The 11,126-nt window shown below is 43.3% G+C and overlaps 1 protein-coding gene across 1 annotated transcript; it reads right to left on the reverse strand.

The window, feature by feature from the left end:
* Positions 1 to 212: 212 nt before the first annotated feature.
* Positions 213 to 10,917, reverse strand: LOC311492586 (clustered mitochondria protein homolog). The gene is made up of 28 exons (XM_084550900.1): positions 10,423 to 10,917; positions 8,769 to 8,878; positions 8,385 to 8,556; positions 7,549 to 7,686; positions 7,306 to 7,460; positions 7,068 to 7,222; positions 6,790 to 6,912; positions 6,533 to 6,665; positions 6,341 to 6,433; positions 6,059 to 6,225; positions 5,720 to 5,899; positions 5,194 to 5,631; positions 5,034 to 5,107; positions 4,824 to 4,928; positions 4,623 to 4,723; positions 4,389 to 4,541; positions 4,235 to 4,297; positions 3,867 to 4,099; positions 3,486 to 3,570; positions 3,144 to 3,297; positions 2,915 to 3,054; positions 2,289 to 2,369; positions 2,085 to 2,210; positions 1,873 to 1,982; positions 1,669 to 1,762; positions 1,467 to 1,592; positions 1,309 to 1,382; positions 213 to 1,008 (listed from the first exon to the last, which is right to left on the reverse strand). The coding sequence occupies exons 1-28, from the start codon at positions 10,469 to 10,471 to the stop codon at positions 474 to 476; spliced, it is 4,167 nt and encodes a 1,388-aa protein (XP_084407026.1). The 5' UTR covers positions 10,472 to 10,917; the 3' UTR covers positions 213 to 473.
* Between the last annotated feature and the right edge of the window lie 209 nt (positions 10,918 to 11,126).

Consider the following 11,126-nt stretch of genomic DNA (forward strand, 5'->3'; position numbering starts at 1 on the left):
AAAAAAAAAACTCAGACGAAACATCCCAATGCACTACAGTCAAAAGGATTAGGCTAAAATTATGTTTATTTATCGTCATTTTTATCGTTACCGTGATAAATAGCAGAAATTATCGGGATAAATTTTTTAGTCCATATCGCCCATCCCTAGTGTCCATACATATTTATCCTGTCCGGTTATATAAATGACAAATAATGACAAATATTACTCTTAAAGAGGAGAAGACACACGTTTAATACACCAGAGTAAAAAGTTTATTGTTGAAAAAACAATGGCTCAACATTACAGCCCTCTCCCAGCATCAGTAATAGTGTAATGCTTCCAACACAAAGTAATACTCGTACTCTCATCCTCTCTCATTTTATTCTCTTCTTGCTGTTCACTGGATCGGATTACATCTACGCAAGGATCCTGGGAGAGTTTTATCTTACAGCAGTGACTTCAGAATACTGGACTCCTTGTTTGCTATGTGTTCACTCTTCAGCTGTTCCATTGGCAGTGACACTACCTCCTTCTCCATTGACTGCCGTGGCTTTGCCTCCTGTTCCATTGGCTATGCCCCCTTTTGAAACAACAACATCTGCCCAGGTCATCTTACTCTGAAGGGCTGATGGGCTCGCGATGGCGTCCACCGCTCCATTTATTTCGCCATTTTTCTCACCTGAGCCTGACTTCACCTCATCGGACACTGCTGGATTTACTGTTTTGACCTGAACGTCTGACTCTGCTCTGTCGCTGTCAACATCTGTTTTCTCCTCTTTCTGGCTTTGCTCTGCTGGCTCCACCACATGACCGTTAGCCGAAACTACGGCAGTACTCTCCCCAGACATCTCCACAGGCTTTCCTCCATCCTCAGCTTCCACCCCGCATCCTGATGCCTGATCTGAGCTTTTCTCTCCATTCACAATCTCTGAGGTGACAAGATCCTTGGGCAGTTTAAGACCCAGTTCCCTTGCCACTGCGGCCTTTAGTTCATTGTGTTTCTGCCTGTACTCCTGGAGCCTGTCACTGCGAAAACACAATAAATCATGAGTGGGTTTCTACACAGCAAAAAAATAGTCCAAATTAAATGCTACCGGATCCAAATGCATTTAAAAATATGATTTGAGAATCTGTTTTAGTTGTAAGTACTGTACACACATTTGTCTTGAATATTTAAATGCTCTACCAACATATTTTGATATACGTATATTTATATATTATCTAAAGTCTCCAAATCAAGATGCTTATTTGACCATTTACATTATGGAGAATAATAGCAGGTCTCCAGCAGAATACATGAAATAACAAGCTTTAACCATGTTTTACCTCTTTGTAATCCTCCTGATCCCTGTAACCAGAACCATCTCCTCCAGAATGGTTTCAGAAGATGGGGTCAGACACTGAGGACAGAGAGGACAGGGAGGTCAAACACACTTTCCTTTTTTCTTTGTGAGGCTGAAAAGCAAATGAGTTCCGGCACATACCTCCACAGTTTGCTCCGTGCCGTCAGCTCCCGCCTGTCTCAGAGTGCGCTCCACCATCACAGCTTGTTTTGTTATGACGCACAGGAAGTCTTTGCTGCAGCGTGTCCGTTCGTGATCCTCTCCAAACTAAGCGGAAAAATGAACGTAAGATGACACGCACACACAGCCACTACACTTCACTTTCTCCCACACGGTTACTGACCAAAGAGGTAAAAGCAGCGAGGGCCTCCTTCTCATGTGTCATAGCACTTCTGTAGTCACCTTTACTGCACATCCACTGGGCCAACAGGTGCTGACTGCACGGACAAGGAAAGACATTGTGATGATTTGTAAAAGGCGACAAAGTGGATCAAGGTAACAGACTTATTAAACAAAATATCAGTGCCAGCTGTAAATGACATCTTACCTGAGAGCAGTATGCAGATTAGTAGGGCCGAAGAAGGACATGTTGAGTCTTAGGGCGTTCTTTAGGAACTGCCCTGTCTGATCCTCTATCAGCAACAGCCCAAGACAGCTCTGTAAGAAAACAACAGTGCATATTGGTACATATGTTTCTTTCATAATATTATATTAATTACATTTTATCAATATTATTTGTTCTGAGTTGCTGCAACCTACATCCAGTGTTGCGGTGTATGGGTGGTCTTCTCCGTGGACTGTTAGCATTATCAGACGAGCTCTGAGAAGACACTTCTTGGCCAGGGCAACCTCTCCTCCAGCATACAGATACACAGCCAGCAGGGTCTACATTTGACATGACAATAATATTAATTACACTGTGATGACTGGGCAAAGAACATACAGACGTGTAGCTATACTCACATATTGCTGGATAGTGTTGGGATGGTCAAAGCCAAGCACCCTCTCACTGATCACCACTGTTTTCAGCTGGACACTGCGAGCCTTGAGGACAGAGGAAGTCACAGTGGTGATGAGAAATTAAAAGGCAACATCAGATACTTTAAGAATCACTTTAAAACACCATAAAATGAATGCACACATCTCAATGACTTCCACTGTGTTGCAGTACATGCTGTTATACCAGTCAGCAATGGTGTGATTTAAACGTACTTAAACTATCAAAAGTAATCAAATCAAGTAATTAAGAGTGATCTCATTTTAGAGTGATATGATATCCTCTATAGTATTATTCTATTTAATTCATTCACTAATTATTGATTTACATGTAAACTGCATTCTACTACAGTATAAACTATAATCATCATATTTTACAAGTTGATTTTTTTGGTCTAACTGGAGTCTGTTAAATGTGGGGAAGTAAAAAGTACAGCATTCTACTCATATGTAATATAATGTAGAAGTAAAACCAAATAAACAAAGTACTTTAAATAAAGTAGTTAAAGTTTTAATTACTGTCTTCCACAGCTAAGTAAGTTTGCCTCTGGCCAATAGAGTAATTGTGAAAGGTTGTGGAGCTGTAATCCTACCTCAGCTGTTTTCCCCTGCAGGAAGGCTGTCTTGGCCAACAGGCTGTGGCAGTAACAGGCCTCAGGGTGCAGATCGTCACACACCCTACCATACAGGTAGGTTGCTTCTTTCAGGTGCTCGTGGGCCTGATCCAGCAGGCCTGCAGTTGGAAAACACACAATGGCACTTTTTTAAAATTATTTTACACAAATTAAATCACATATCGTAAACCAGCCCTTATGACCCTACCCTTCTGAATGGAGTTCTGTGCGGCCAGGTATGCTTTTGAAGCATCTGTAGTTGGCATGCAAACATTCTTGACAACGGGGAAGATGTTGAGGATGTCGTCTGGACCAATGGGAGCTTTGTTTTGGTTGTCGAAGAAGTAGTCTCTCAGTCTCAGCTGGTGTGAGATAAACAAACATACTTTCTCTTTTAGTTTATTTCAGTATTTCTTTACCAGGTTTTGCCCGGCAGCTAATTTTGCAACCAGTGGGTATTAAAGCTTTACTAAACTATATACGGTATGTGCTTCAGTTGGTCTAGTACCTAATTTGAAAAGACTGAATCTATATTTTAGATATCTGTTACCTGTACTCCGGTCTTCAAACAGACTTCTCTGAGCAGAGACAGCTTCTGAAGACCGTAGTGCTCCACCAGGTGGTTCGGACCGGAGCTGTAAGACAGTAAAGTAAATTTATTTGAAGACGTGCACTGAACCTTTGATTAAAAAATAGAAAAGTAATACTGTAGGTAGTAATCACTGAAGGTAGATGTAAGAGTAGGAAAGAAGTTATGCACATATGTATTTCACTTTTATTAGGATGACGATACAGGCCGTCGTTGATCTCAAAGAAGGCCTGAGGGGTAAAACGTCATCCTAGTAAAAGAAAAATGCATATGGAGTGTGCAGCATTCTTGCTGAACCACTGCATAACATGAGCTGTAAATAAACAAAGGCTATGTCCTGACCCCAGGCAGTCGGAGATGTTATATGTTTCAACAGCATCCTGGCAGATCAGGCTCCACAGCTCAGCCCCTGTGAGCGTGCTCCATGGCGTGCTTTCAGAGGCCCCAGCCCCTTTGCCACGCCGCCTTGACTTCTTCTTAGACTCTTCTCCTACAGCAGTGGGAGTGAAGTGGGAAACCAACAGGCAGCAGAGGAAGTGACTGACTGCTGCAGAGAGGCTCGGCACGTCCACACCCTACAAACACATGACCAGAGGCTGCAGTTCATTCCTTCTGGAACATGTGTGGACCCACACCTGCTCCTGTCCTACCGACCAATGGTAGAGTGTGCAAACAAGAACGAATGGGAGTTCACAAAATATGTAAAGTACCTGGAGGAAACTGTTGAACACTCTTCTCGTTGAGCGGATGAAAATTTCACCTACGGCCGACCTCTGGTGTAGACCGAAAAGACAGAAAGCATTGTTGAGAGAGTTGGTCACATCATAAAGAGTAGTTTAAGTTTAAAAGAAAGTTTAAACTAACCATTATATGCCTCAGGCGCTCCTTGTGTTCCGAGTGAGTAATGGCCTTGATCACATGGCCCATGTATCGGAGGTTGATGCCCCTCTGGTGAAGCGCCTGTTTTAGAGAAGCGCTGTCCATTGGTGCCTCGTTGCTTTCCAGACAATACTGAACCTGCAAACACACATACATGAGCTTGTCTCATTTGAACATAAGATATGCGTGTTGCAGCATGTTAGCAATGGATCTACTTACGAAGGCCGGTATCTGATGAGTGATGATGAAAGCTGCAGCTTCCCTCAGTAACCTCTCCTGCAGCTTCATTGATGCATGTTCACTAGGAGGAATGGACACCTCTAAATGCAAAGCACAAGAAGCATGTCATAACGTGTCCTAATCAAACATGTGAGTTTGTGTGTGTGTATATTCATGTGTGTGTGTCGTTAGACGGTATACCTGGAGAAAAAACACTTGGGTTAAAGCGCATCTCAAAGATGATGTCACTAACTGAGCCCACTTCTTTACATGCAGCTCGTACTGCATCGGTGGATCGAGAGTCACCTGTAAGAATACAAACATTTGTCTGCTATAAAATGCCCCAGGTACTGTGTGTATCAACAATGATTTTGCTCTCCGTTCAGTTAGGCACACTAAAACACGTCTTACCAGCTGTTGCACATTCTTCAAAACCTCCATTTTCCTCCAGTGTCTCCCTGACACGCTGAGTGAACTGGCAATGTCTTAAATACAATAAACAAAAGTCAAACTACATGAAAAACTTCAAAAACCGAGCTTTAAAGTGTTTGTTTTTTCGCGTTGAACTCACTTGTGTTGGATGAAGGCCTGAACCAGCTCTGGCTTCAGTCTGCAGAGACCATGAGGGAAGCTTTTTGGAAGTCCACTGTTGGCATGATAATCCTCTGGCCAGCCTTTGTTCACAACACCTTCCTTGTCCTGATCCTCATTAGAGCTTTTATTACTCTCCTCTTCTCCAGTCGTTGTCTGACTTTCTGTCTCCACCTCTGGACAGAAGTTGGCATCAGCTGGGAAGGTCCTGAACACATCAAGTATGTAGAACCTCCCATCGGCACCCAGCAGTCCCTGAGCATCCACCGAGGTGAACAGTGGTACATTGTGACCTTTGGGCGCCACAACAACATGTCTTTGGAGAGAAAGAGATTTGGCTGCGTGAGCTAAGAGTGCTAGTAGCTGCCTGCGATGGGGGGACTCTTGATGTCCTGCATTTACCCCGTACAGCAAACCTCTGAAAACAGAAGGGAAAGACAGTTAGTTTAATCACAGTTGCGCAGGGTTACAATACTCTTGTCATAAATTAAGCATGCATGGTCTACCTTGAGGCAGGAGTAGTTTCCTGGTCTTGATCTGATCCTTCCAAGCCAGGGGCGAGACCCTGGGCAGACAAACGCACACCTCTGTAGTCTACAATGGCTGTAGGTAGAGTGTGCAGCCCCTGAAGCCCCTCCAAGTCACTGTATGCCTGCACACCTTTAAGCTCCAGCCTCTGTGCAGCCCTGCAAGTACAACATGAGGAATGATTTAAGCAATTTGCACCATTCACAAATGAAGCAAAAACATGTTTTATAATCCTCCTATTAGGCAACAACATGGGCAACATTAGGTACCTTTCGCATGTATAAGAGAAAATGGCAAATTTTTGTGGTTTCTCTTACCGGCGACCTCTTTCACCACCAAACACAGCACTTGCCGCCCCCTGGCTCATAAACAGACCACCCCACAGGAAAGCTGGGTCCTCTGGGTTCCCATTGACCGAGTCAACAAGGCCATCTACCACAGTCTCTGCTCCCTGCATGACAGCCCTCACGAATGCGCTGTTTATCTGAGAGAACCAGCATGGATGAGAGAGAAGATAAATTAAAAAAAGAAATGAACCTGAAAGGGTCTTGAAACTGTCTTGCCGCAGCTTAAAGCTCAATTACAGCCGGTACGGTTACCTGCAGCAGAGCTCTGTCTCTCTGCAGCCTCTCCTCCAGACTTCCTCCTGGAAGATCTCTGGCAGCTTGCAACTCCTCATTCCAGTCTGGAGCCTAAACATGACACACACAGACAGTTGCACATACGGTTACTTTAAATGTCCTTGCCAACAGCAAACTTCTGTCGGTGAACAGTAACAAACACTAAATGACCTGTGTTGCTGCCTGTTCATCTACTCCCAGTCTACTGAAGGTGTTTTTGTGAATGCGAGAGGCACAGGGAGGCCCGAGCCAGCTCAGTGTGTGATAAGGAGTAGGGATCATCTCTACTGGAGGTTGCTGAGGCCTGAAAAATAAAGGAGAAGAAGCTGCAGCACTCAAAACACTTTTTTTTCATGCCACATTTTACAGAGTTTTCTTCTGTCTGCAACTCCCATCTGCTCCCACTTTATGCAAGACAATAACGTTACCTGTTTTTGAGTGTGTTGAAGGTTTGTTTGAATGCAGGGCTGATGTGACAGAGGAGGTCAGTGAAACAGTGACAAACTGGAGAAGACTGTGCAGGACGGGGATCAAACACATCTTCCGTAGACCTGTGGAAAGTAATTTATATTTGAAGTCTTGTAGTGTCACTCATACGTGAGTCTCAGATGAAAAAGACAAGAGACAGCCGGGTAGATTATTATCTTGCTTTATGGTTTACTGCTAAATTCATCACAACAGGAAGCAGGTTGGTTATGATCTTCACCTATTGAGGAAGAAACCTTTTGGACAGGATGTGATGTCACAGCGCCGCCCCTCCATTGTCACCACAGTGATGTACTGGAAGTCTCCCTGCAGCTTCCTGTGTCCTGGAGGCGGGTTCCAACAGCTGAGAGACAAGTCCCTCAAGTAACCGGGGGCCTGATGAGACAAATATAAAGTGACAGTGTGTGAGTTTGAAGGAACTATCACAACGTTCAAGCAGATTCCAGGTGTTAACGCACCTCAGGTTGGGAGCTATGTGGCAGCAGGGCCATGAGTGGTCTTTCTGAAGAACCAGGGAGAAGGTACTCAGGCAGAGCTCCGTCCTGATTGGCTGAATCTGTTTTTGTGTTGCTTGAAGACCGTTTCAGGCTCTTTCCATTTGGCAAGCTCGAGTCTGCGCCAGAAACAAAGAGAGAGTTCACTATGAGCTAGACGTTACTTTGCTTTATCCTCTTGCCGTTGTGCACACTATATGTGTTTACCTTGTGTTTGTGTGTGTGTGAGTGTCTCCAGTATGCTTGGCGAACGTCCTTCTCTCAGTGCATCGTGTGGTCCAGAAGCTCTCAGCAGCTCCACAACACGAGCCATATGGACTCTGGCTGAGCGGGAGGTGTAGGGCTCTGGAATAACATGCGCTGGTTAGCCTTAATTTTAGACGTGACCCTCTTTATGAGACTCACAGTAATATGACAAAGGTCTGATGAACTTGTGAGAATGACCAACTCTGTTTTCACAGAAATCACAGGACAAAGACTTTTATCTGTGATCCACTTTAAAAGTGGGAGACTTTCAGTTCAAAAGAGTTTATATTTCAGATTTTAACAGTAACGATCGAGTATCAATCCATCGATCAGTGACGCATAAGGAATGGCTGCAGGGTGGCTTGTTTCACTACTGCAAGAATCGCATAGTGAGAAATCTGCTAATTGGTTGGCACATATTTGTAATCTCTGCACGCATAAATCTCTGCAACTATAAACCCTGTTACGACGACTCATAAAGGTGAGTCAGCTGTTTACATTGAACTGAGAGAGTCTTAACTGTGTGCGGAGGTGAAAAGGCGACAGTGTGCTGAAAATGCTAAAATACTTGAAATATCGTCGCAAACAATAAGGTTTTGATATCAAAATTTAAAAAATTCACTAGAAGACGGGCATGTATTCTGACAATTGCGAAAATAAATCATATAATATGCTAAAAACACCTTGGGAAAAATCTTAGGTAAGAATTAATATGCGACAACGGTTACAGTATTCTCTCACACGCAATAACAAAAAAAGTACTAACATTCAAGCCAAAGCTAATAAAATAATGCTACCTTCTACCAGGCGAAGGATGGATCCTGCCTTGAGGCCTTTAAGGCTTTGAAGTTCTGCAAAGGGTTCCAGGGTTGCGCCAGCGAGAGAAAGTGAAAAGTGGGAGCGTGGACACACCTCATTCTTCGAAAGAAGAGCCATTACTGCATCTTGAACAAGCCAAAATCCATGCACCTACAAAGATGTATGATTTGAAACATCACATACTGCTCACATGTAATTCTACCTATTTTAGATCATTCTATATTTACTGGTGAGGAGAGAGCATTGCAGATAAACTGTATGATCAAAAGAGAAGGATGGTTCAAACCTCCTTAATGATTAAAAAGTGAAGGAACAGTGTCTGAGGCAAAATAAAAACCTGTTTTTTTTTTGTTTTTTTTTACCTGCAGCTCAAATGGCTCAACTCCTGCTCCCTGGATCTTCACAGAGAACGATGTGTCATCATCTCGCTTTATTCCAACGGCATCAGCGCCGCTGCTCTGGCTCATCACATCTGTTTCAGACAGAAATCCAAGAAACCAAACTAACTGAGTATAATCACAGTCTTGTAAGAGCCGAGCAAATAACTTTGGATGTTTTCCTGCCTTCCGCTCATTAGTCCTGGATAGTTTCCAGCTCACTGTGACACCGATACTTTACACTGAAACAAAAACTTAGTTTCTTTTACACAATAACCGGATAAGCAGAGTCAAAGAATTAATGGATAATAATTATGACTCATTAAGCTCAGATTTCATCACTAATCTCTAAAATCATTCTGAGCTGGGCTGAAAAGTGTGTGTGTGTGTGTGTGAGAGTGCCTGAGGGTGAGGGTGAATTCATGCAAATAAAATGGCAAAGAAGGGGAAAGTGGGGCGTGTCGACCTTTTTACAAACACTTGCCGAACTGGAGGGAGTACAGGACTCAGCGTGTCCCACAAAGTGAAGTGTGACTAAACCTCTTGAATTTGCTGTACCTACTGGTCTTCATGTCATCTCTGGGTGAAGGGACAGCCACACCCAGCACTGGCATGTAGAGACAGCCAAATGCTATGACACAAAAACTAACAAACCCGAAACCTGGCAGTAGAGTGTGCTTTCTTGCAAGGCTGCCTGTGCATATTGTGTATACAACACCGGCAAGCTGTGTAGAATTGAAGCCGTTCCTGTCTCCAAAGACGGTCTTTCATTCTAGAGTAAATCTTCAACTCTTGCTGTCAATCTGGGACTGCTTTACCTTGGGAAAGCACCCAAAAAATAAGAGTTTGTGATTGGCTGGAAGAACGTTCCTCCTCTCTGGAAGCTTTGAGCCATCCGCTTATTCTGTATTGGAGCTGCTGCTTTATTACTACAGAAAACAGCATTGGCTTCAAGCTTACTTAGTCACTGATTTCTGACACTGGTATGCATAGTTTAGCAAACAAGCAAAACTCGTGACTATATGTCATATTTTATAAACCGATGGTTTTCAAGACACTATTTTGTACTTTTGAAATGACTTCACCTGAAAATCATATTGTCATACCTGCAGATTTATATATTTTTTGGGGAGAAATTACCTGAGGGCGATCTAATCTAATCATGCCACAGACATACTGTATTTTAATTCACTCATTCTGTTTTGTGTAAGAGGAGAGGCAAGGGTTAAGAGAGGTAAGGTCCATTTGAGAATGTCAAAGGGAAACGAAGTTATAAGGAAGACAATAATAAAGTGGGAAGTTTTCCTTCTGGACAAAGAACAAGAGATGCTGTTTCACCTAAAGTCGACTCTTTGTCCTAAAATGACCCTAACTGAGTATTTGCAGTATTTTTCTAACAATCTTATCTGTGACAAAGCATGTGTTTGACTAAATAAAAGTTACACAGCAGAGTCTCCAAGTGGCCAGAAAGCTGGGGGAATGCCTGCAGAGAGCAGCCATGTTCAGACCAGCAGTGCGGTGCTAAATCTCCCACCCTCCACGCATTCTCCAGCGAGGGAGGCACCAGAAGGAAAAAGAAGGAAGAGGAAAGTGCAGAGAGGGGAACAGAGTACAAAAACATATCGCAGGGATTTTTTACCAGTCTTGTGTTGATTTCTTCCTCCTCCTCTCCTCACTTTGTCCTTCATGGCTGCAAGTTGAGTTTTTTTTCTAAAGTTTTCTTCTTTTTTTCTTCTTTTTTAACTTCTGGAAGCTGCTCCCTCGCAGAGTCTTGCTTCAACACTGCCAGAGAGGGACAGAGTGAAAGTGTGCAGCTGGACTGTTTCTAAAGCCAGCAGAGTGAAAGTGAGCGACTGTCTGTTTCAGGACTGTGACTCCTGCCTCTCTCTACAAGGCAAACTTTAGCTTATCTGTTTTCCCTGTGTAAAAAAGCCACACCCTCTTATTGCTTCACACAGACTCATTACTCTCCCTGACTGTCTCACACACTTTGTTGGACTGGGTGTGTCTATGTGTTGTAGCGCTACTTGCTTTTCCTTCCCCTGACATGTCTCACTCCTCCCTCCGTAAGCCCTAAAGTAAAATGGACAATTACACAGTTGTCTGTTTATTTGGGACTGGACACCAGTCAACCAGCTACACTGGTTTGACAATCAAAAAGCAGCTTCTATCTACACAAGTTATCATGTTAACAAAGTAATCTAATCAGGCACTTTTTAAACTTTTAAACTACAAACATTCTTCTAATCCGAGGTCAAGCCTGCCCTGTGTTGTGCAAATTCTTGTGTTACATTCTTGACCTGTAGGGGAGTCAGTTTGTTAAAAATACAACAATGAGACAGT

This window comes from Chelon labrosus, assembly GCF_963514085.1.
Source record: "Chelon labrosus genome assembly, chromosome: 9".
Lineage (NCBI taxonomy): Eukaryota > Metazoa > Chordata > Actinopteri > Mugiliformes > Mugilidae > Chelon > Chelon labrosus.